Source organism: Clytia hemisphaerica, unplaced genomic scaffold (assembly GCF_902728285.1).
Source record: "Clytia hemisphaerica strain Z4C2 unplaced genomic scaffold, Clytia hemisphaerica genome assembly, whole genome shotgun sequence".
Classification (NCBI taxonomy): domain Eukaryota; kingdom Metazoa; phylum Cnidaria; class Hydrozoa; order Leptothecata; family Clytiidae; genus Clytia; species Clytia hemisphaerica.
Window position 1 is genome coordinate 117,401 of NW_027103288.1, and position 26,583 is coordinate 143,983.

General features: G+C 37.3%; 3 protein-coding genes and 1 long non-coding RNA gene across 4 annotated transcripts; 3 read left to right on the forward strand and 1 right to left on the reverse strand.

Moving 5' to 3' along the window:
• Positions 1-467: 467 nt before the first annotated feature.
• On the forward strand, positions 468-4,459 carry LOC136808973 (uncharacterized). The gene is made up of 3 exons (XM_067065550.1): positions 468-1,512; positions 3,351-3,480; positions 4,176-4,459. Exon 1 carries the CDS (start codon positions 518-520, stop codon positions 1,508-1,510), a length of 993 nt encoding a protein of 330 aa, XP_066921651.1. The 5' UTR covers positions 468-517; the 3' UTR covers positions 1,511-1,512; positions 3,351-3,480; positions 4,176-4,459.
• A 9,113-nt stretch (positions 4,460-13,572) lies between these two features.
• LOC136808837 (uncharacterized) lies at positions 13,573-15,174 on the forward strand. The gene is made up of 2 exons (XM_067065393.1): positions 13,573-14,791; positions 14,900-15,174. Exons 1-2 carry the CDS (start codon positions 13,573-13,575, stop codon positions 15,172-15,174), a joined length of 1,494 nt encoding a protein of 497 aa, XP_066921494.1.
• Positions 15,175-18,084: 2,910 nt separating this feature from the next.
• On the forward strand, positions 18,085-19,004 carry LOC136808983 (uncharacterized). Its single transcript, XR_010846936.1, has 2 exons — positions 18,085-18,349; positions 18,499-19,004. It is a non-coding gene; the product is annotated as an uncharacterized lncRNA (long non-coding RNA).
• A 4,986-nt stretch (positions 19,005-23,990) lies between these two features.
• Positions 23,991-25,328, reverse strand: LOC136808844 (uncharacterized). Its single transcript, XM_067065405.1, has 3 exons — positions 25,325-25,328; positions 24,665-24,721; positions 23,991-24,328 (listed from the first exon to the last, which is right to left on the reverse strand). Exons 1-3 carry the CDS (start codon positions 25,326-25,328, stop codon positions 23,991-23,993), a joined length of 399 nt encoding a protein of 132 aa, XP_066921506.1.
• Positions 25,329-26,583: the final 1,255 nt, after the last annotated feature.

A 26,583-nucleotide genomic window follows, 5' to 3' on the forward strand; every position in this document is an offset into this window, starting at 1 on the left:
TAAATAAATATTATAATCATTAGAACAATAAAAGATGGAATTTCTTAATCCAAAAGGAAATATTTGCAGAACAACAAAAGCCTTTTAGGAATTTGTTCTTAAAGACATTGCATATTCTGTTTTCATGCCATTAAGAAATTCCACGAAGACGGAGTACACACATCAAACTTTCAAAACACGCAAACTGAAAGCAGTAATTATGACGTCACACTTTATCAATGTTTTGATTATTTCCCCCCTCGGTTCCGGCATCCTGGCAAGATGTTCACATGAGATCGACCCGTTGATCACGAAAATCCTTGACCGTTCATTATCGAATTCTCGAAGTGAAGTGAAGACAGCGAAGAAGAAGAAGAAAAAAGATAAGTACATTTCTATCTTTTTGTATCTGAAAAGTCATGGCAGATCATGATTATGCTAACACTGAAGTCAGGGTAGAAACGACAGAGGCTAATGAAATAATAACTCTGTCCAAACTAAAGATATCATCGAAGGGTTAAAACCTTACCTTCTTGCAATGAGGGCTGATATCTTAAAGGATGTTCACGAACTCCTTCCAACATCCAGCGAAGACTCTATCTCAATTGCGGCAGCCTCTGAATTTTCTCATGCTGCCAGCAGTGTACCTGGGGCCTCCCCAGAGAAGGAAAATGTACCTGAAGGTCCTCCTTCAGAGAAAAGACCTCGATTTGACGATGATGATTTCTCTGATCTCCTCCCCAAAAAGGCTCCTCCTAAAAATCAGGATGAGCTGCCAACCCTTGACCTGTGTCAGGAATTTTTTAATCAACTTGATAAAGAAATGCCTGACCAGGTTGAATATTGTGACAAAGTTGGGGATGAGATCGCAGAAAGGCTTGTCCAAAACTTTACTGTCAAAGCAGATAATGCCGAGGCACGAAAGCTGATTGTGGCTAGACACAAACTGCCAGCAAATTGTAAAGAGATTTGTGTCCCTAAATTAAGGGATTCTATTCTCAATGTAAAATCCTTTAACGAATATGCTAAAAGGACCGAAAGGTCATATTACAATCTTCAGCTTTCGATAACACAGGCTGTGTCCTGTTTTGTCGACACAATTGTTGACACTATTAGAGCAGAGGAAAGATCTCAAGTGGTGGACTCGAGGGCTATCCTCCGAAACTGTTTTGATGGGTTGACACTCCTTGGTCACAGCTCAAATGCAATCTCCAACCTGAGGAAAAAGAATCTTAAACCAGCACTCAGCTCGCAATATCAGGCTCTATGTAATCCAAGCCGTCCAACCACCCAATTTTTACTGGGGGACGACCTTAATAAAGGAATGCAGGAAGCCCAAGAGTCCACAAAACTGTCTAAAGTTGACAAAAGAGTTGTCATAAAAACCAATTCAAGCTCTAGAAGCTTTGACAAGCACAATAGAAGCTCAAGCTCATCAAGTTCTTTTTTAGAGAGGGGCCAAAAACCCCCTTCTCGTCACAAAGACACAAAGAACAACAACTCACGAAAACACAAGAGAAAAAACAATTAGAGGTAAATCAATACATTTGCTACATAGTCCCAAGACTTAAAGCTAGTGTGGATGAATTCCATGCAGGTTCCATCAGTAGGCATATCCACTCTTGGAAGGATATTACTTCTGATGCTACGATCCTGGATACTGTCTCTGGACTATCACTTGAGTTTGAAGACGAACCACCATGCTGCTCATCCACACTAGTTCGTACAAATTTTAATAAAAAGGAAGACATTTTTGTGGATATAGAGATTGAGAGGTTGCTGGGAAAGGGAATTATAGTACCTAGCTCCAATGAAGAGGGAGAGTATATCTCACCTATTTTCGTAACACCTAAACCAGATGGAGGGTATAGGTTAATTTTGAACTTGAAAAAACTTAATAGTCACATGCCTTATGTACACTTCAAGATGGATACTATTGAAAAAGTATTACGGCTAGTGAAGAAAGGTGCATATATGGCAAAAGTTGATTTGAAAGACGCCTATTATGGTGTTAGAATTAATGAAAAACATCAAAAGTTCTTAAAGTTTTATTATAAAGATAGGTTATATAAGTTTACTTGTTTACCAAATGGCCTTTGCTCAGGCCCTAGGAAGTTTACAAAACTTTTGAAACCTCCTTTGGCGTACCTTAGGGCTCAAGAATTCATGATTATCTCAGCTTACATTGATGATTTGTATACACAAGATGATTCTTTTGAGGGTTGTTTTCGTAATATCAAAAGGATTGTTGAGTTGTTTACCTCTTTGGGTTTTGTAATTCACCCTGATAAATCAGTCTTTATGCCAACCCAAACCTTAGAATATCTGGGTATGGTCATTGATACTGTAAGAATGACCATCTCCTTAACAGAAAAGAAAAAGACAAAAATTATTGAGTTGTGTGAAGCTCTACTAGCTCGTAAATCGTGTCAAATTAGAGACATTGCTAAACTTCTTGGGTATATGAGTTTTGGTTTTCTTGCTGTAAAGCATGGAAAAATGCATTACAGACATTTAGAAAGACAAAAAATTGATGCCCTGTCTATCAACAAAGGAAATTTTGAGGCTTTTACCACTTTATCTAAGGGTAGTAGGGAAGATATTAGATGGTGGAGGGATAATATTTCTACAGCTTATGATGACATCTACAGAGGAAATCCCGAAACTATTCTTACTACTGATGCATCTCTCAAAGGTTGGGGGGCAGTGTTCCAAGACTCTTCAACAGGTGGGATGTTTACCCTGGATGAAAGTGATCATATTAATGTTCTTGAGCTAAGAGCTGTTCTATTTGGCCTCAGATCTCTTATGCCTCATGTTACTGGTAAATACATCAAAGTGCTCAGTGATAACACGACTGCAGTAGGGTGTATTAACAACATGGGCAGTTGTAAGTCAATTAACTGTAATCAAGTAACTTTAGACATTTGGAACTGGGCTATCTCTCAGAACAATTGGTTAATTGCATCACACATCCCAGGGATCCTGAATGAGGAGGCAGATTTTGAGTCCAGGAAAGAGGAAATCAGGCTTGAATGGAAACTTAATGAAAGAATTGTCAATAACATCTTTAGGCATTTTGAATTCTACCCTAATATTGACCTTTTTGCTTCAAGGCTGAACAAACAGTTGGAGACTTTCATTTCATTTAGACCAGACCCAGAGGCATCCCATGTTAATGCCTTTACCCTCTCTTGGGATAGGTTTAGATTTTATGCCTTCCCTCCATTCTCTTGTATTAGTAGAGTAATACAAAAGATTTTGAGAGAGGACTGTCTTGGTATTCTTATTGTCCCAAACTGGCCAAATCAGCTGTGGTTTCCAATCCTTCACAGTGTACTTTTAACAGAACCTCTCCTTATTCCTTCCAGTATGGATCAACTCTACCTACCATCCAGACCGTCGACACCACACCCCTTGGCATCGAACCTGGAGCTATTGGCATGTTTGGTGGCTTCTCCGACAATGTCATAAAGCTGCTGAAGAGTTCTTGGTCAAAAGGTACATCAAATCAATATCGTTCTTACCTCAAAAGATGGGAGGATTATTGCTTAAAACACAAGATAAACCCTTGTGAGGCAACACCAAAGGATGGTGTAGAGTTTCTAGCTCACTTATTTCACAGTTCAAACTTAGAATATTCTGCTTTGAATACAGCAAGATCAGCTCTATCTACAGTGATCCCAGAGGTAAATGGCCTAACCTTTGGGAAGCAACCCATTGTGAAAAGGCTATTGAAAGGTATTTTTCGTGAAAGGCCAACACTGCCAAAATACACTGTCACGTTTGATGTGGACATAGTTTTTACTTACCTCCAAACTTTACCTCACCCAGAGAGTGTTGCTCTAAAAGAACTAGCTATGAGGGTTGCAACAATTTTGTGCATTCTCTCTGGACAAAGATCTCAAACTCTTTCTGTGTTATCTACAACTTTTATTAATCATGCTGACAATAAGATTATCTTCCCCATAACGTCACTCTTAAAGCAATCCAGGCCTGATTACCACCAAGAGCCACTTGAGTTTTTGGTGTATGATAAGGATCCTAGAATTTGCCCTGTGTCCAACATTAAGTTATACATAGAAAAGACCAAGGCCATCAGGGGTGAAGAAAAGGGACTCTTCCTTAGCTATGTACCACCCCACAAAGCAGTTTCTTCCAAAACGATTGCAAGGTGGATTTCTTCTTTCCTACAGGACAGTGGAGTGGATCCAAGTTATGGAGCACACTCAACGAGGTCAGCATCGACGTCAAAGGCTTTGAAGTTGGGCATGTCTTTGGCAGACATTGGTAGGGCTGCTGGATGGACCTCGACATCAGTGTTTAGACGTCACTATAAAAAGCCCATTACCATCAACAACCTTGGTTCTCAGTTGCTGAATGCCCTTTAAACCTGTACATAGTTACACGTTGTACATATGTTTTTATAGAAGTTTTTATCATATAGTGTTTATCTTAGCTAAGTCGTATTTCAAAGATGTATAAGGATGTACTCCTTACTCATATACGACAAGTCTCGGATTATTGCTGTCTCATCCATGCTATTAGTGTGGATTTTTTGGTTGTTAAAGTTGCTTTAAAGTCTCATGTGAACATCTTGCCAGGATGCCGGAACCGAGGGGGGAAATAATTGACTGATTAAACAAATTTTAATGCAGTTTGATCTAGATTATTTCCCCCTAAGGTTCCCCATCCCTGGCAAGAGTTCATGTGAGATCGACCCGTTGATCACGAAAATCCTACTTGGAAGCTGGTTGTTAAAGTTAAAGCTAATATCCCATTGGTTAGGGTGGGAAGGTGGGCACATGAACTCTTGCCAGGGGATGGGGAACCTTAGGGGGAAATAATCTAGATCAAACTGCATTAAAATTTGTTTAATCAGTCAATTTGATCATTTGGCGGCTCTATTCCCAGGAGAATAATTTGCCGTCAGCCGAATAAGGATTGTTTTTTACCTTCGCGGGTGATTTTTCAGTTTGAGATTCTGTCTAATGTTATGGTCTTTTGAAGTGCTTGTTCTAAGAGATGAGTGAATATAATTGTTTTTAGTTTTGAAGAGAAGCAAATTTAATCTTTCTTCTACAAGATTACACTTTAATATAATGCCAATTATGCATGTAAGTTTTTATTTAATACTTTCTTTTTGCATATGTTTTGCATACTTTCTAAGGGAATTTCACCACGGCAATTCGGCAACCATAATTTTTGCATACAATTCAATATGGCGGACGCAAAGGCGAAAAGGTCTATAAGGAATAAAGGTTTAGAAGTCACAGCATAGCTTTTGACACTTTGGCCATTGGCCATTGCATTATTCATTTCTCTTCATTCTGCATTTTAACAATCCAATCATTAACAGCTTTTAAGACAGGTGACAGGCAAGATCAAAGTAGGTATATCTAATTTTGGTGTTTCGTGTTTGGTGTAGACCCATTCTGCCATTACTATTTCTGATTGAGGTGCTGTGGTATAGTGGTCATTGACCTTGGTTGCTGCACAGGTGAATGAACCTTCGCCCGGGTCAACCCATGCCATGTGATGTGAGGAGAACGGAGAATTGGGTAGTCTCATTGAAAGCGTCTATAGTTGCGAAAATAGGCCTCAAAGCCTCCTGCAACTCAACCTAACCAAATAGAAGAAAGAAGAAGTAAATTGAACGAGGTAAACAGTTAGATAATTAGGATAAGTACCCTAGAGGGGGGTGCACAGTGCACGAAAGTCAAACGTCAAACTTTTGATAGATTGCAAGACTTGTAGATTGTGAGTATTATTGTGCTGTTCAAAGTAGGTTTCAGAAACATTTGTATCTTTATTCTTTATGAGTCCAAAGCCACTTGTTCGTGCATCGGGTCGTTTACGCACTGGTGTGACTTGATTGTGAAACCCTAACTGCTTAAACATTCAATTTTAAGTTCTATCATCAAATTAGATGATGAGTTTGATAATATCTAGAAAATCTGTTTGATGAGTTTTGGGATAATAAATGGGTCTGGGTTTATCATTCAATTCCTGGTATCATTTCAGCTCAGGATCCTGGGAATTCGACGAACAGTATCTGGGGTGAAAGCTTTTTGTGATTGTTTTCGTATTTTTTGAAAATGTTCTAGACACTACCAGACGATCAATCGAACGGAATCGACGATCGAACCAGTCAAACAAAATCAAACGCAATCGACCGATTGAAATTCGATTGTCGAACGCAATCGAATCTCAATCAAACGTCAAAATTCTGGGTAATATTCGATTGGTGTGATTGTCGTTCGACTGGTTCGATCGTCGATTCCGTTCGATTGAGATCGTCTGGCTTTATTCTTGCAGCTTTCCAACATCCAAGCTCTCAAACATTACAAGCCGAATGAAATTACTTTCGATTTCCCGTAGAAATTATGCGATGAACAATCCCGGGGTCAATGAATCAAACGCAATCGAACATCAATCGAATGCAATCGAATATCAATCGAATCTGAAAATTGCAGTAATATTCGATTGAGATTCGATTGCGTTCGAAAATTGAATTTCAATCGGTCGATTGCGTTCGATTTCGTTCGACTGGTTCAATCGTCGATTCCGTTCGATTGAGATCGTCTGGACACTGACACAAAATGGCGAATGGACAGTTTTCTGGTGTTATTAAAAGAACTGCTCCTATGGGTCCCAGTCACCAATTTGTGTTAGGGTTTTCCTAACCAAACGCAAACAAGTAATTGTAGTTGATGAAACCTCTGAAGCAGCTGAGACAATTTCTGGTGTCCCTCAAGTCTCAGTTTTTTATCTATTATGGTTGAGTTACAGGAGGCTCTGGGAGCCCATTCTCGCAACTATCATAGTGTGGAAAGGGGTCTGATCCCCACCTTCTTAAATGATCCCCCCCTTCTTGGCATCCCCCCCCCAACCTTTAAAAATGCCTATCCCCCAAGAGTGGGGGGGTTTTCAGGGGTCTTAAATACCGTCATACCGACAAAAGTTTGGGTCAAATACCGTAATACCGTCGGTGAAGGAAGCCTAATACCGATACCAATATTATATTTATGTTTTTTTTTCAAAAATAATGAATTTTCAGTTATCAAATCTATTGTGTAGTAGTAACAAATTAGAAACTGTACAAACAAGTCTTGTACAACTTTATGAGGCCCCCCAGTCAACCCTCAATTCAGGTATTCACGGACAAATTTTGGTTAATTCACGTATTGACGCGCAAAAAAGACTATTTTAACGTTCACGCACCAATTTTGCTTTTATATCTTTGGTTAAACGATTGTGACCTTATTGGGGTAAATTCAACCTTTTTATGGTCTCTTTTAAACAGATTGACCTACTGTATTCTTATACCAAACATTTTCGCCAATATATAAAGTTTTTTGCTAGGTTTGTGACCTTATTCTCGATATCGTCGACTTTTTAAGGCCTCTTTTACAGCTATTTGAGCTTTCATAAAGCAATATTTTAGGTCTACCGCGCCAAAGTTACTTGCTTGTTACGGGAGGCAAATGCAAATTTAAGCCTTTCCCCCAATAATTTCTTCCTCGCAGACCCGTAAGATGTCTTTTATATTGAGAATTAATTTATAGAATCGTGGTTTTGGCCAATCATGGTCTGAGAAGCCGTAGACTTCAACACAGGCTTCATAGAGGTGGTACTGTGGTGCAACTAAAGGACGCGAAATCTAAAGTTTACCAACCCCTATCAGAGGAAAAAAAATAAATGGAAAATAAGAACGCGAGCGAAGCAGGCGCAAAAATTTTTCGACAATTTTCGCTCTCCTTTGTTATTGAAAAACGGCCTTATTACGCTATTGTTAGCCAAGTATGCCTTGTTTGGTCACACAATTTTTCATTTTATTTAACACTGACCATTTATTGTTGGCAAAAATATGGTACGGCGAGCGACGTACCTGCCGTACCCGGTGCGGCGTTCTAAGAGTTTCGCCCAAGAAAAAATTTAAAATTTAGAATGCCTAGATTGCCTGAAAACGCATCATGTGCATCATGATGTGAATTATTTATTAATCGTTCGATGCTGCACAGATGCTTTTAGAACTACCTACTTTTACTAATTATCGAAGGAGTGAATACCGCCTTTACTGTTTCTAAGTTACTGTAGTATTAGTGTATTGTATTGTAGTAGCAATACAAGTGAATACGGATAGACAACCATATCATTTAGTGCTGACGGCTGCTGACGGAAAATTTTTTATCTAGACTCATTCGTTGGATGCAGTATTATAAGTATAAAAGTTGTCATTAAAAAATGCGTCAGCAGAAAAATAACGAAAATATTTGTTTAGATATCTTAAAGTTTTGCTTATTTTGAATAACCTCACCAGGACAATAAGTCAATAGGTCATCCAAGATTTTACTGGTTAAAATAGCGGAATAGACTTATCTTTTTTTAAAATTTTTCTGCATGAAACTCATGAAACTAAAAGGTAAATAGTTTTATACCGAAATACTGTTTTTTATTGATAAAAATATCGAAATACCGACAAAAAAACAGGCAATTTACCGATACCGGTAGAAAATGAAATACTGTAATCCCGTCTTTTTTTCTCGTAATACCGATTTACCGGGGGTAAAAAGGCCCAATACCGTCATACCGTAAAAGTGAAAATCCCCCCCCAAGAGTTTTGGGCTAGATTATTTATGGTAAAAAGGGAAGGGAAACAGTAAAGAAAAATTATATCTGGCAAATATAGTACCACTTTTTAGTGAAAATAAAGAACTTCCTTTCATGCAGACCAAATTTCATCAGTGCTGGAAAATAATCTACAATATTTGTAAGCCCCCCCTTCTTAAACGATCCCCCCTTTTTAATGAAAATTTCTGAAGAAACCCCCAAACTATGACTATAGATGCTTTGAGTAAGCATCCCGTCAGCACCTTGAATTGACTACCCAATTCCCCTCACATGGCATGGGTTGACCCGGGCGAAGGTTTGTTCACTTGCCAAGTGAACCGTTGTGAGTGGGAATCAAACCTTGGTCGCCTGTACAGGAATCAAGGTTGATGCCCACTATACCACAACGCCTCTTCAGTAAAGTCTTTAATCATCCCCCATTTAGACTATTGTTCCCAGCTTTGGAACCCACAGGAAAGGAGCCTGATCCAAGGAATTGAGGCTGTTCAAAGATCATTTACACGGCAAATCACCGATCAAAGCATTGAGCTACTGGGAAAGACGAAGGAGTTTCGAATGTATTCTTTGCAACGAAGGAGGGAAAGATATAATTATCATCTATACTTGGCGCATCCTAGAAGCTTAGTTTCAAATATTGCAATTGATTATGAAATGTTTCATATAACATGACATCTTTGTCCCTTGTCTTGAAAGCTGAAGATGCCTTTATTCTCTGTTCAGAGCTCAAAGATTTGAGAATTCTTACAAAATGTAAAAAAACTGATTTAAAAAAAACTTGATTATTACTTGCGTACTGTCCTAGATGAACCTCTTGTTTCAGGCTATATAAACTTGAGGAGAGCTAAGACGAACAGTATTGCACACATGGCACTGGTCTCAACGAGATGAGTGGATGCCACAGAGCGTTGAACTACTTCCAAGTATTCCAAGTAAATATTGTCCCAAAACCATAGGTAACATGGTTTTGGCTTTTAAATGTTTTTGGGCCCATTATTATTTATTATCATGATCACCAGCAATGCTTTTTGAAAATATTTAACATTAAATGTAAAAGCCAGTTTTGAATCAAAATTTTGAAATAACACTTGTCTTAACCATACAAAAATGATTTTTTATTCTGATTGACTTCATTGTGTGCTTTCAACACATTTATGCCTGGCTTTGTTTTCCATGTTTAGGTCATATTCATCTGTTACGTACGGCTTAAAAAATAGACTTGTTGACAAAACGTAAACGGTCATAACTTTTTTTTTATTGCTTAAACAATATTTTGCCCGGCAAACTGAGGGTTAGATGACCCATATATAAAAGATTGTTTTCAGATATAAAGATGTTTGAAATGTTTGAAATTTTTTTCAAAGAATTTTCTATTTTTTTCGTGGCAATATGGGGACCGGGACCCCGGGATCACTAGCTAGACATTTCTAGAGTACAAGGCTAGAGTGTAGTGTATGAATTATGGCTTGTGTTGTCAATGCCTACACTAGACAGAGGCATGCACTTGCACTGGACAACTTCATGCACTGGACACTTTTGTCCAATGTTTTTTGTGATCACCAGGCATAATTTTATCACCAGTCACCATACACCTGGTTCTAGACAGAAGACACATTCCTAGATATTATGAATACTGTACTGTAAAGTCAAAGTTATATTCATTTATCCAGACGATTGTAATCAGTTTAAAATTGATTATCGATTTTAATCAATAGCTAATCGATAAATAATTGATGGATTAGTTACCTATTAGAATCAAATCAATAACTTATATCGACACAATGTCTAAAAAATTGTGAATATTTATTTAATTTATTGATTAGCTATCAATTAAAATCAATCAGCTATTGAGTTGCATTGAAAAATTGGTTTGATGATGAATTGTCGTTCATGCGTGCAGGCGGCATAGGAACTATTAGTACTCCAAAAACAACTTTTCATTTCTTATTAACATTATAGTTATTATTATAAACGTGTTTTATTATAGAGATAAAACCATAAGTGCATTCAAAGGGCGATAAAAAGCAAGAGAAGAAATTAATCTCTTTCTTCATATAAAAACATTCAAGTGGTTGATACTCTTAAAAACTGTGTACGTCATTTTACATGTTTAAATTCGAAAAGTTATGACAAGGGCTTAATAAAAGCAATTTAGAATTGACTTATTTATCTTTTAAATCTTATGAAAATTAGATTCCTTGTGGCTTTCCAGCTTTTTCCTGAAGAATTGTCATTTCTTCATTTCACTCCTCTTTACCATGACATTTTCTGAAATTGTCGAAAACTGGATTGTTCCCCCATTGAGTGCGAGTAGGCTTCCACTCTACGCGGGAGTATGTGGTTCTCCTCCGTAACGTATTTTATATTTCCCAATGTTTCGTGCGCGTCTATTGTCTTGTTTTATGTATTGTCTTTGTCTTGTCTTGTCCCTTGTGAATTTGTATTGTGACGTCACTTAATTGGATTTTGTAGGCGTTTTAAAATGTTATTTCTCTGAATGTTGTTTACTGAACTGTTGTATATTATTGTGAGTGCTGTGAGGGTGAAGTGAAAGAACTTTGGTATCTTAGTAAGTATTTTCTATGTTTGTGTATATGCTTAAGTTCTTTGTTGGGCTTGCGTCTTCTGTGTGTTTTCCAATGCTTCGTTTTCAGTGTGCTTCGTTTAGGTTTTGTTTGGGGGTTTGTGTCTTTTCTGTTTGCCAGCATTTCGTTTCTTTTGGGTCTAACTTAGGATATTTTCAGTTTCTTGTAACTAGTTTATGGCAAGTTTTCTAACTTCTAATTTTGTGCATTCGTTTTAGCGTCCCTGAAATATATGGTCAGAATATACTCATTGGGCTCAGTGATATATTCCTCGCTACTGCGTTAGCAGTAACAGTAAAATACTAAAAGTTAAAGTAGCTTGTCATCTAGTACTCACCTTTTCGTTATGTCATACATTCAGTCAGAAAGAGGCAGCAGTAAAAGGCAGCGGCGGATTTGAGGGGGCTCAAATGGTTCAGCTGAACCACCCCAACCCTTTTAGTACAAAAACAAAGACCCTTTCTTCAAGTGAAATCTAGTTTTCTGATCGGAACTGATTTTTCTTTTTGGTCATATCTCGATATTATTTTACCAGGGGTTGTATGCATGTGGTGTGCGTTTCCGTGGTGTGCACGACAAACTTAGCTTTTTCCGCGCTAAAAAATCTTTAGGTTATGTTGTGTGTACGGCGTAGCTAGCTTTCCCGCGCTGTAAAAAATCTTTGTTATGACTTTTTTTTGCGGGATTAATATCTAGCGGCGTTCTGTGCTAGGAAAATCTTTGATTTTAAACCTGGTTCAGAAAATGCATCCAGTGAAATGGCAAATTTGAGGTGGTTCAAGGAAATTTCTCGAAGACCGACCGTTTTGAGCGTAAAAGATTCTCCTACAAAAATAACTTTCAGTCGCATGTCGTCACCGGCAAAATATTGAAATGATTTGAAGGGTAGCCATTCGTACGGAAAACGACCTTACTTCTTTGCAAGCGTTCAATGCAGTGTTTTAAAGAAAGGAATTGAAGTCCTGAAAAGTGGTAATAATCAGGCAATTACTTATCTTTTTGAGGACATTTTTTGTTCAATTTTAATCAGTAAATTTGAGAATCCCACAACAATATCAATCAATGTATGATGATTTTGACAAAGACTCTGTGTGATGGAATTTTCATCTGCTTTTTGTTTGATGTGGTGAAGAGTGACAAAAGAAATTTATCTTTAGAAGAAAAGCATTCATACCAACAAAAACAAAATTAAATCAATTTTGCTTCATAAATGAAGTTTGGAATTTATTTATGGGAAAGGACTTATTTGTGAATATTTGGTGGAAGTTTATCGTGTCTTGAATATAATCACGAGTTTACGTTTGGCTCTTCTCCCATCATCGGGCATCGGGAATATCACGGGGAAAAATCTACCTAGCTACATATGGATCACGAGATTTGCGATTGGCTACGTTTTGAGAGATTCTTCTCCCATCATTGGACATTGATGAATTTCACATTGCTACGTTTCGAGAGATTCTTCTCCCATCATTGGACATTGATGAATTATAGAAAAAAAAAATTGTTTTATAACAGAGACTGGAAGAAAGGTTAGGGAACAACATTTTAGCAATTTGATTGAATTTGGTTGAAGAATGAAATTTCTGGAAAGGTGAACCTTCATGCATGCTTCAAGATAATGTGATGCGAGGAAATATTTTTGGTTTCGTCATGTCATAAGAAGAGTTCATACCACTTTATACTTGCAAAACAAAACTAAGATTACTTTTACGTGATCATATGAAAATATGGTGTACTTTTATACAAAAAGAGACATTGGTGACCTCTGAAAAAATCCAAAATCAAGAGTGAGATGCCAAGAGAGAGGTATTTCAAGTCATACGATGTGCCCAAGGAAAGATACTTCAAGTCGTTAAAAGTACCCGAAGAGAGATACATCAAGTCGTACGATGTGCCCAAACAGAAGACTACATTACGTCAGCAACCCAAGATTACAGTTGAGACAGGGGTTACACAGAAGGATGAAGTCAAGCAAATCCAGCAGATTGAGAGTCATGATTAATGTGCTAACATAGGAGAAATTTTGAGACATATCCAAGCACCACCTGTTGAGTTAGATGTATTCAGTATTCAGATGTATCCTAACTTCATTGCAACCTTCACCGAGGTGGTTGATTCAACTATTACAAATCCAAGAGGAAGACTTGTCAGATTAATTCAGTCCTTGAAGGATGAGGCTAAGGAGCTAGCTGAATCGTGCAATCATCTTCCAGCAGCTGAAGGTTATGCAAGAGCAAGATCTTCTGGACAAGCAATACGGTGACCGATATCGTATACTCAGTCATTACAGGAGCTTAAACAGTGACCGAAATTGAGGTCAAGTGACGCTAAAGGCTTCAGACGTTTCTACAGTTGCCTGATGAAGTACAAGACAACCATGCTATCCATGAAGTCACAGAGTCTTGCTGACAACCCAGAAATCATTCAGAAGTTACAACTTATCTTACCACCGCATCTCCAAGAAAGATGGAACAGAAAGAGTTATCAAGTCCGAAAGAATAGACACACCGAGGCAGGTCTAGACGAGTTCATCGCATTCGTTGAAGAGGAGACAGCCTTGATAAACTATCCAAACTATTCAAGGCTAGCATTACAAGATTTCAAGGAGGAGACAACGCCCAGGCAAGGGCAAAAGAAAGGAAGAGATTTCAAGTCTTTTCGAACGTCACCAAAACCTTCGCGTTGTCAAATGTGCGAGGAGATTCATGACCTTGACAAGTGCGAGAAATACCTGCAACTTCCAGTCAGCGAGAGGAGAAAATGGCTGTACAGAAAACAGTTATGCTTCGGTTGCTATAATCCAAGTGATGAGACCCATCAAGCTAGATCGTGTACGAGGAAAAGGAAGTGTGAAACTTGTAAAGGTGATCATCCTACAGGGTTGCATGGATACCGGAGAAGACTAAAACCACCTGAAAGAAAGAATGCCAATCAAGAACCGTCTGAACAGACCCAACAGCCAGTACCAGACCAACTCCCTTCTGAAGTTTCATCTCCACTCGTTGTATCCTTTGCAAAGCTTGACATGGAAGCCACCAGTCTCAACGTGGTGTTAGTTCGAATAACACATCCATCATCTGACGTCGTTGTCATCACCAAAGCGTTGCTGGACACTGGTAGTCTAGGGACCTTCATCCACGAAAAGTTACTTGAGCAGCTGAAAGCTCCATCTGTATCAACTTCGATCTCCATCCAAACGATGAATGGTGTTACCACCGAATCGTGTCGAAGTATCAACAATCTCCAGATATCATCACATTTCGACCACAAGACCAAGATCCAACTTCCAAAGACGTATAGTAGATCTTTCATCCCTGTCGACAAAGATGAAAGTCCGTCTCCAAGTAAGCTTCGAAGATGGACGTACTTAGAGAAAATCCATCCATTCTTGCAGCAAGACGATGACGATCTAGATGTTGGACTTCTCATTGGAAGAAATTACCCACGTGCCCTAGAACCAATAGAAGTAATTCCATGCCAGGATGATGGACCATATGCCTTCCGATCGGCTTTGGGATGGTGTGTCACTGGGCCGATCGTCACCAATTCTTCAAGCCAAAGATCAACACGATGCAACTTTATCGCGTTCTCCGAAGGCAAGAGACCAACACTTTTTGTCTTTGAAGATAAGATCAAAGAAGTCGGGCTGAAAGAAACGATGCTACAGATGCTACAAATGGATTTCTCTGAATAATCAAAACCAGGAGACCTCGAACGAATGTCGATCGACAATAAACAAATCCTCGAGCTGATGGACAACGAGGTGAAGTTCTTCGATGGACATTACGAGCTTCCATTGCCAATGAAGAATCCTGACGTACAAGTTCCGAATAATAGGATCCAAGCTGTCAAACGTGCACGCAGTCTCAAACGTAAACTTCAGAAAGACAAAAGGATGTACAACGATTATTGCACCTTCATGAACAAACTCTTTGATAAATCGTACGCCAAGAAAGTTACAAGCGAGAGTATCGATTGAAAGACTTGGTACCTACTACACCACGGAATCTACCATCCCAAAAAGCCAGAACAGATACGAGTCATTTTCGATTGCAGTGCGACGTACGGTGGTGTTTCGCTTAACTCGATGCTTCTGCAAGGACCAGATCTTACGAATCAGATTGTAGGAGTGCTGTCAAGATTTCAAGAAGAGCAAATTGCGTTAGTTGCAGATATCGAAAGCATGTTTTATCAAGTCAGAGTACCCGTTGAACAACAAGACATGCTACGTTTCATTTGGTGGCCGAAAGGTAATCTTGATGCAGAACCCGAAGATTACAATGTGTGTTCATTTATTCGGATGAACACATTCCCCAAGCACTTGTAATTACGCCCTTCGACGAACAGCTATCGATATCGAGAAAGAATTCGGCAAAGAAGCAGCATCCACCCTTATTTTTCGAAATTTCTACGTCGACGACATGTTGAAAGGAGCAACCAATATCGAATCAACCGTCAAACTCCAACGCAACGTCAAAAGAATGTGTGCAGCCGGAGGTTTCAATCTCACCCAATTCATGAGCAGCTCAAGAGATGTGCTAGACGAAATCCCAGCTCTGACATCAGAGCAAAAGGAATCCAAGACGTTGACCTCTCAATCCAGCCTCTACCTATCGAAAGAGCCCTTGGAGTCAGTTGGTGTGTCGAGACAGACTCCTTTTGTTTTCGAATCGTATTGAAAGACACTCCTTTGACCAGACAAGGAATTTTGGCATCTATCAGTTCGGTGTATCCCCTTGGATTTGGTGGCCCAGTAGGTAGAAAAGGAGAGTTTAAACACAATGGGTATTGTTTAACATGAATAGTAAAAATGAATAGGCATTGTGATAAAATAGAAAATGAATGGGTATTGTTAACATGAATAGGAGAGTTTGAACACAATGGGTATTGTTAACATGAGCAGAAATGAAAAGGCATTGTGTTAGAGCAGAAATGAATAGGCATTGTGTTAGAGCAGAAATGAATAGGCATTGTGTTAGAGCAGAAATGAATAGGCATTGTGTTTACTTTATCTCAATAATATTAAAACAAAAGGGGTATGGATCGAACTAAAAATGAATGGCTTTTATGCTCAAGATGTCTATAAGCAGAAATGGATAGGCATTGTGTTAGCCCAAAAATGAATAGGCATTGTGTTAGACCAAAAATGAATAAGCATTGTTTTATATTGCGCTTTGATTAAAACACTAAACATGAGCAGAAATGGATAGGCATTGTGTTAGAATAGAAATGGATAGGTATTGTGTTTACTTTAAGTCGTTAAATTTAAAACGACGAGGTATGTGTAGAGCTGAAAATGAATAAGCATTGTTTTATATTGCGCTTTGATTAAAACACTAACATGAGCAGAAAAGAATAGGCATTGTGTTAGAGCAGAAATGAATAGGCATTGTGTTAGAGCAGAAATGAATAGGCATTGTGTTAGAGCAGAACTGAATAGGTATTGTGTTAGAGCAGAAATGAATAGGTATTGTGTTAGAGCAGAAATGAATAGGCATTGTGTTAGAGCAGAACTGAATAGGTATTGTGTTAGAGCAGAAATGAATAGGTATTGTGTTAGAGCAGAAATGAATAGGCATTGTGTTAGAGCAGAAATCAATAGGTATTGTGTTAACATGAGCAGAAATGAATAGGCATTGTGTTTACTTTCAATCATTAAATTTTAAAACGACAAGGCATGAGAAGAGCTGAAAATGAATAAGCATTGTTTAAAGTAAATCAAGATATAATTTTTGTGCTTCGATTAAAACACAACCTATAAAAGGAGGTTTGTAGGGGTTCGAAATACCGTTTTCCCGTCAAAATTTTTGCTAAATCCTGGAATCCCGAAAATTGAAAAAAAATAATAACACCGTCACACCGGTTTGTACAGGTTCAAATACCGGCATAATGACAAAAAATAAGACCAAATACTGTCACCATCTGATTTTAAAATACCGTTTTCCCGTACTAAAAAAGGGCCAATCCCGTCACACCGTTAAAATACAACCCCCCTCCATAAAAGGATGAAAATTGCTCATGTTTTTTCTCAGTTTTTACCTTTTCAAAGCTGGAGAGCCGTTAAAGGAATAAACAAAATGGCGACAAGGCATCATACGAAACGCCGAAGCGTTCCCCGCCCAGCGATTTCAGTTAATGATGTGAATTGGAAGAAAAATACAAGGGATTATCTAATCTCAAATGAGGATTAGTTGATACCAAAGAGGAATTAGGTAATCTAATAAAGGGATTCGGTAATCTCTAAAAGATTTACTTGAATCAGGTAATTACAAAGAGGGATTAGGAAATCTTATAATATGGGTTAGGTGATCTGAGATAAGGATTAGCTTGAATTAGGTAAACCTAAACAGAGATTAAGTAATCACAAACATAGATTAAGTGAAGGATTAGGTAATCTTAAACAGGGATTAGGTGATCTCCAAAACATATTAACACGAATTCAGTATAATCCCAATTAAAGATTAGGTAATCTTAAACATGGATTAGGTGATCTCAAAAAGGATTGCCTTATATTAGATGATCCCAAAGAGGGATTAGGTAATCTTTAATATGGATTAGGTGATCTCAAAAAGGGTTGCCTTAGATTAGATAATCCCGAAGAGGGATTAGGTAATCTTTAATATGGATTAGGTAATCCCAAACAAAATTAGGTGATAGTCCCAAGATGATTAATAAAACAGCAAAAAAGAACTTTTAAATGATGAACACTGGGTAATGAACTGAAAAAGAAGATTTTACAATCAAAAATTTTAAAATAGAATTTATCACGATGTATCTCTTTGTATTAAGAAAAAAAAATTATTCATTTGAAATGCTTAATGATTGTTTGTTATATTTTTTGTTCGGTTGTATTATTATACGCATGAGTGAATAAGCTGAAAAAGAAAAATTGCAGCGATAGTTTTGAAATCAAATCAAAACAAAAAGAATATACATTCATCGAATTTTTTTAAATACGTTTCGAAGTTTTATTAAGGCAAGCTAAAATTAAAATGGAAAACTCTTCAAGAATTTTTGATTTGATCATTCTTTCAAGTGGCGAAGAAGAAGAAGAATCGATCATCGAACCAAAAAAAGTAAAGCATGAGAACATAATTGAAATGCCTGACGATCAGTTGTTAGCAGACTGGATTCGAAATTATCAAGGGTAATAGGTATGTTTTTCACACTTATTTCTTGATACTACATCTATCTCAATCTAAAATATGTATGGGTCTTTTTTCAATAAAAGCTGATGAATAATGTAGCGCAAGGAAAGTAGCATATATTATAGAACTCATTGAAAACTGCTTTTTTATTTAAGACTCTTCGCAGAAACAACTACTACCCGCAATCAAATATATTTGCAAATTATGGATTTTTCTTCTGGATCACAACCACTCTCACAATCAGAGATTGATCAAAATTTGAAAGTAGATGAGGAAAAAGAAGCAACAAAGTTCTTCATTGAAAGAGAAGAATATCTCATGGGAATTGTCGATAAAACCATCGAAAGGATGATCAATGCTTTAACAGAGACAGTCAATGAAATGTGCAAAGGATGCCAAGAAGAAGGTGGAGCACAAAAACATCATGTCTTATGTAAAGAAAACATTATCAATACGACGATGAAACTGTTTGAACACATGTGGAATGAAATGGATATCGAGGAATTCAACAAGCAATCAACGACAAAGTTTAAGAGACATCTTCAAAACAAGGAACAATTTTCAAGAGATAAAAATTGGTTTGAATATTTGAAAGAAAATTTTTTTATACATTATTTTAGAATAACAGAATAAATACAAATAAATGAGCGTATACAATAAATTGAACATTTACTGCTAAAAACTACCAAAGATTTACTTGAATCAGGTAAACCCAAACAGAGATTAGGTAATCCCAAAGAGAGATTAAGTGAAGGATTAGGTAGTCTTAAACAGGGATTAGGTGATCTCCAAAACATATTAACACGGATTCAGTATAATCCCAATTAAAGATTAGGTAATCTTAAACATGGATTAGGTGATCTCAAAAAGGATTGCCTTAGATTAGATAATCCCAAAGAGGAATTATGTAATCTTTAATAGGGATTAGGTAATCCCAAACAAAAATTAGGTGATAGTCCCACCAAATGATCAATAAAATAAAGTGACGCAACACTTGAATGAGCCTCAAATAACTTCAAAAAATACATTAAAGACTTTCAAAAAGCGACCGCTCCCAAATCCATTCTTTATAGTTAAAAATAAGACATCATTGTTTTCTTTAATCACACTTACTGATGCCTTGGTCATTTTGTTATTACAATACTCCATTTTATTTATATTTATACATTTCTTCTAGCTTTTTGTTCGTGCTAACATCCTTGTCCTGTTATTTTTATTCTTAAACAAGGTAAAACTTAAAGCATCATATATATTATCATGATTTTTCAGTAACCCTACCTTACGCTAAATGCTTGACCTCGGGAGAAATGATTGACCCAAAGAATAAAAGAAATATAATACAAGTATAATCTAATCAGAGAGCAATATATTCAGAGCTTTAATGAAAATACAAGTGTCCATTATAGAGATCGATTCGTTTCATTCTTCCATTTCATCATTTGAAAATTGAATTATTTGTCGATGAATCAAAGACCGACGTTTTTCAATGGCAAAATCCAATGCTTCCTCAAAGTCCATATCTTCTTCGTCTCTAACTCTTTGCAAAGTTTGCATGATGGCTTTATGAGCTATATTCTTTTTCATTGCCCGGAGAAAAAGGACCTTGTATTTATAAATTTCATTAATTGATAAACCAGTCTCTTCGCATTCGTTGAACATGGTTTCCCAGATATTTATCGTTTCTTCATCACCTTGAGATTGTTCACTGTCATCAGAATCTTCATCATCGGACATTGACTCGCTGTCTGGATAATCCTCATCTTCTTCCTCTTCAGATTCTTCAGGGTGGGCTTTTGCAGCATGGCGATTGTAATTGCTTTTTGTGGAAAAGGTCTTTTCGCAATCGTCACATTCATACATCGTCGCCATTGGTTTTAAACATTATGAAGAAATGGAATCTTTTCTTGTCAATTTATAGTCCAAATGCAAGAGGAATCCGAAATCGGGTTTATCTTTAGAATCTTGGATTCTTCTTCTTCAATTGAATACGCTCATGTCTTTTTTTCTTCTTTTCTTTACAATCGATTTTGGGACTAAGCTAGCTTGATCTTATTCTACATTTCCTAGTCTATTTCATTAATCATTTTGGGACTATCACCTAATTTTTGTTTGGGATTACCTAATCCCTATTAAAGATTATCTAATCTAAGGCAATCCTTTTTGAGATCACCTAATCCATGTTTAAGATTACCTAATCTTTAATTGGGATTATACTGAATCCATGTTAATATGTTCTGGAGATCACCTAATCCCTGTTTAAGATTACCTAATCTTCACTTAATCTCTCTTTGGGATTACCTAATCTCTGTTTGGGTTTACCTAATTCAAGCTAACCTAATTCAAGCTAACCCTTATCTCAGATCACCTATCACCTATTATAAGATTTCCTAATCCCTCTTTGTAATTACCTGATTCAAGTAAATCTTTTAAAGATTACCGAATCCCTTTATTAGATTACCTAATCCCTCTTTGGGATCTTAAAGAAAACTCGCTTCTTGATGGAGTATATATAGCGAATAATCAACCTATTCATAAACTTGGTAACCATTGGCTCTTAGTTTTGGTTGCTAAACGAAAAGTTGTACTTTTTGACAGTTTTGGAAGAGCTATTCGTTACTACAATATAAGCTCATGTCTTTTTTTCTTTTCTTTACAATCGATTTTGGGTCTGAGCTAGCTTGATCTTATTCTATATTTCCTAGTCTGTTTTATTAATCATCTTGGGACTATCACCTAATTTTGTTTGGGATTACCTAATCCATATTAAAGATTACCTAATCCCTCTTTGGGATTATCTAATCAAAGGCAATCCTTTTTGAGATCACCTAATCCATGTTTAAGATTACCTAATCTTTAATTGAGACTATACTGAATCCGTGTTAATATGTTTTGGAGATCACCTAATCCCTGTTTAAGATTACCTAATCCTTCACTTAATCTATGTTTGTGATTACCTAATCTCTGTTTAGGTTTACCTAATTCAAGCTAATCCTTATCTCAGATCACCTAAACCCTATTATAAGATTTCCTAATCCCTCTTTGTAATTACCTGATTCAAGTAAATCTTTTAGAGATTACCGAATCCCTTTATTAGATTACCTAATTCCTCTTTGGTATCAACTAATCCTCATTTGAGATTAGATAATCCCTTGTATTTTTTCTTCCAATTCACATCATTAACTGAAATCGCTGGGCGGGGAACGCTTCGGCGTTTCGTATGATGCCTTGTCGCCATTTTGTTTATTCCTTTAACGGCTCTCCAGCTTTGAAAAGGTAAAAACTGAGAAAAAACATGAGCAATTTTCATCCTTTTATGGAGATGGGTTGTATTTTAACGGTGTGACGGGATTGGCCCTGTTTTAGTACGGGAAAACGGTATTTTAAAATCAGATGGTGACAGTATTTGGTCTTATTTTTTGTCATTATGACGGTATTTGAACCTGTACAAACCGGTGTGACGGTGTTATTATTTTTTTCAATTTTCGGGATTCCAGGATTTAGCAAAAATTTTGACGGGAAAACGGTATTTCGAACCCCAACAAACCTCCTTTTATAGGTTGTGTTTTAATCGAAGCACAAAAATTATATCTTGATTTACTTTAAACAATGCTTATTCATTTTCAGCTCTTCTCATGCCTTGTCGTTTTAAAATTTAATGATTGAAAGTAAACACAATGCCTATTCATTTCTGCTCTAACACAATGCTTATTCATTTCTGCTCTAACACAATGCCTATTCATTTCTGCTCTAACACAATACCTATTCATTTCTGCTCTAACACAATACCTATTCAGTTCTGCTCTAACACAATGCCTATTCATTTCTGCTCTAACACAATGCCTATTCTTTTCTGCTCATGTTAGTGTTTTAATCAAAGCGCAATATAAAACAATGCTTATTCATTTTCAGCTATACACATACCTCGTCGTTTTAAATTTAACGACTTAAAGTAAACACAATACCTATCCATTTCTATTCTAACACAATGCCTATCCATTTCTGCTCATGTTTAGTGTTTTAATCAAAGCGCAATATAAAACAATGCTTATTCATTTTTGGTCTAACACAATGCCTATTCATTTTTGGGCTAACACAATGCCTATCCATTTCTGCTTATAGACATCTTGAGCATAAAAGCCATTCATTTTTAGTTCGATCCATACCCCTTTTGTTTTAATATTATTGAGATAAAGTAAACACAATGCCTATTCATTTCTGCTCTAACACAATGCCTATTCATTTCTGCTGTAACACAATGCCTATTCATTTCTGCTCTAACACAATGCCTTTTCATTTCTGCTCATGTTAACAATACCCATTGTGTTCAAACTCTCCTATTCATGTTAACAATACCCATTCATTTTCTATTTTATCACAATGCCTATTCATTTTTACTATTCATGTTAAACAATACCCATTGTGTTTAAACTCTCCTTTTCTACCTACTTGGCCCGTTCGTTTTGCCGGCAAAACAACTGCTACAACAAATATGTGCTGAACACAACAGTTGGGACGACGAGATCTCTCCAGAGCAGCGCCACGTTTGGGAGAAATGGCGCAACTCTTTGCATCTGCTTCAGGAAATCAACATCTAACGGTTTATCGTACCATCAGATCTCGGTGAAATATCGGAAGTATCATTCCATCATTTCTCCAACGCCTTGACGAGTGGTTACGGTCAGGTCTCCTATTCAAGCCTTGTCAACGACCAAGGGAGGATCCATTGCAGTTTTATCATTGGTAAAGCTTGAGTCGCACCCTTGAAACCAACCACAGTACCACGATTAGAGCTGATGGCAGCAACTACATCAACCAAGGTTGCAACTCAACTCAAGAAGGAAATGACACTCGTGCCAGACTACGAAATTTCAAATCGAGCCAAGAAATTTCATCTCTTCGTCACGAACCGAGTTCAAACAATCCACGATGGGTCCAACGTCGAGCAATGGAGATATGTACCAACTGACGACAACCCCTCTGACGATGGTTCAAGAGGGAAAACAGTTCAAGAGTTCGTCGAAAAGCAGCGATGGATCAATGGACCTGACTTCCTATGGCAACCAATAGAAACGAAATCCAAAGAACAATAATCAAGTCGAGGATGACGATTTCGAAGTCAAAAAGGCAAAGCCAATGAAAGTCAATGTAGCAAGTATCGTGGAAAATGAATTAGAATTATTGTTCAAGCGTGTATCAAGTTGGTACAAGCTTAAACGTATCATTGCAAGAATGATGGCATGGAGACTAAAGAAGAAGGTTGACGTTGACCTTCTTTTCAAATCAGAGCTACTCATCGTGAAGTTAACACAGAAAGCATTTTTTCCATCAACGATCGAACAATCAAAGAAAGGGATATTATCCAGGATGGATCCCTACATTGACGACGATGGAATCATTCGTGTTGGCGGAAGAATCACCAATTCAACTTTGCTATGGAAGTTGAAGTCCAGTTATCATACCATCATAGTTGATATTGATTAGCCTCGAGCTAAGTACACATTGTACTACTTTGCATTAACTTTAAAGAAAAGAAACATAAACATAAACATAAACATAAACATACCAAAGAAGCACCCTCTGGCACCCTGTGTCAATTTTGATCATACGACACTTTCATCAGAAGATCCACCACGGAGCAAGCAATCACTCAGCAGATTGAACAAGAAACATCAAATCCATCGCCAGATTCACCATAACCATTAACTCCACCAGCAGAATAACCAGAACCATCAACTCCACCAGCAGAATCACCAGATCCATCAAATCCATCAGCAGATTCGCCAGAACCATCAACTCCACCAGAACCATCAAATCCATCAGCAGATTCACCAGAATCATCATTTCCACCATCAGATTCACCAAAACCATCAAATCCATCAACAGATTCACCAGAACCATCAACTCCACCAGCAAGTTCACCAGAACCATCAATTCCACCAGCAAGTTCACCAGAACCATCAATTCCACCAGTACATTTATCAAAACCTATAATTTCCCAGTGATTTTTTCTGGGGTCACATCTTGGGGCAAGTAGGTCACATCTTAGGGCAGCATTTTGGAGTCACATCTTGGGGCAAGCGGGGTCACGTCTTGGGGCAAACAGGTCACATCTTAGGGCAGGTTTCACATCTTTAGGCAATCGGATCACATCTTGGGGCAGGTTCCACATTTTAGGGCAGGGGTCACATCTTGGGGCTGTACAGGGTCTTAGCATCCAGATAAGTCTTGGAAGTTGTTATAAATTTTGAAATTCTACTGGTAGATATCTTTTGTAAGTTTTACACTAAGGAAGCCTAAAGTAAGTCTATTTTTGTCACCTACCTAAATTATGACCTTTCCTGTGATATACTGTGAAAAACTCAGGATTCATGCATCGATCTAAAAGTAATAGTCATTTAAAATATTCACACTAAAGTAATCTAAATCAGTAAAGAATCTTAAAGTAAGAATGAATAAAGTCACGCAATATCTTTGACCATAACTTGTGATAAAGTAAGTCTAATTTCTTCGTTTTTCCACAACTTTTAAGAGAAAGATTCAGCTAGCCGTCAAATTAAATTTTATTTTGGTAAGCCTAGAATTGTCATTTGTATAATAGCCTAAAGTTGAAAGAATGAAAATGTCACAAACCCCTTTCTCTTTTTGGAACTGTTCCCCTTATTGGTTTATCCCCCTTATTTAAAAGATCTTTAAAGTCTTACTCCCACCTTTAAATCAAATGATCGAATTCGAGAAAATGAAAAATGATGATGGGAAAAATGCTAATCATGAAACATCTTTCAAGATCCTTTATTCGAATGTATAAATAAGGAATTGATAATTGTCAAATTCTTAAACTAATTACTCCCCCCTGAAATATGTTGTCCAATAATTAGCTTTTAGAAACTCCCCCTTTAGTTTAACTACAAAGTTGACAAAGGTAGAGACCCTTTAAAAACTTTCAAATATCCCAAGGCCCCCTTAAATTAAGCCATTTCTTACTCATACAAGCACTTCTTGTTTGCCATTCTTACCTTGAATGATAAGTTTTAATTTTTGCGAAGCGAATTTATGAGCGAAGCAGTTTTGCTATATTGTGCACGTACCTTTAACTTCTATCCCAAGCGAAAATTTGCTATAAAATTTGCTATATAAATCACATCTTCAAACCGATGATTTTATAAAAATGACCTTGAACGGTTTGGCTTAAAGCCACGAAAACTTTCTCGGTTTGGTAGCTAGGACTGCGAAAAATACCGTTTTAAAATGGTGTACCCTAGCAGTGAACAGCAAAAAAATTACCGGAAGCCGAAACACGGACTTAGAATCTGAAGTTGATCAGATTGCCGCGCGGGCGGCACGCATCTAAGCAATCTAAGTAGTGGTTCTTCGGTTTTAAATGTTTATTTTGCTGTTTAATGAAAAAAATAATTAGTTTGAACGGTGACAGAAAGGATCTTCATCATCCCTCGACTTTTAACAGTATTTGATATATGATACTTGCTGTTAAAAGTCGAGGGATGATGAAGATCCTTTCTGTCACCGTCTGTCAATCAATGAGAGGTTTTTGCAAGTCGCGCGGGCGGAAGGAGTGCTCTTTTAGTGAACGAAACTTACCTTGCAAAATCAAGTGGATATTCTATGATAAAGAAGTACGGAGGTAATCAAATTTGTCGAATTTGTCAAGGATTAAATCAAAACTGCCCAAGAACCAACAAACCATCTTTGTACATTTTTGTTTTTGTTTTTGTTTTATTTTTATGTTTTGATGATTTCGACAGACGATTCGTGATTTGAATAAAAATGTTCGATCATTCGACGAATATCGTTCGATTTTATTAAGGCACCATTTACACTAGAATAACTAGAACTAGAAGGAAAAAATGAGCGATGCGCGGGCGGCGGCGGGTGTTGTGCCGCCGTGGATTATGTGGTGTGTTTGGCATTAAGGCTCTTAGGACCCTGTCTCTATAGAGGCTTTATTAGAGGGATTTTTAGAGTGTCTCTTATTTTGCTAGCAACTTGCGAATTGAGGTGGAGTCTGGATCGCTTCGCAACCCTCATACAATAATACGGCTAGTAATCTCTCTTCTAATTCTTTAGCACCTTCAAGAAAAACTGTCCCTTTGTCATCAAATTACAAGTGACAGTGTCAGTGATGTTGTTGTTGATTGTGATGATGGTTTTGAGTCTTCTGATGATGAGGTTTAGTAAGTGGTGTTGATGACAGTGAGAACGAAGATAATGATTCTAGTAGTGGT

Excerpts from the sequence above, each read along its gene's own strand:
- LOC136808844 (XM_067065405.1), bottom strand. Across the intron at positions 24,329-24,664 it reads CAGGAAAGGTCATAATTTAG|GTTTTGATAAATGTACTGGT; the intron begins GTAGGTGACAAA and ends GGGAAATTATAG.
- LOC136808837 (XM_067065393.1), top strand. The coding sequence starts at position 13,573 with ATGCTATCCATGAAGTCACAGAGTCTTGCTGACAACCCAGAAATCATT. Across the intron at positions 14,792-14,899 it reads CTTTATCGCGTTCTCCGAAG|GAGACCTCGAACGAATGTCG; the intron begins GCAAGAGACCAA and ends AATCAAAACCAG.
- LOC136808973 (XM_067065550.1), top strand. The coding sequence starts at position 518 with ATGAGGGCTGATATCTTAAAGGATGTTCACGAACTCCTTCCAACATCC.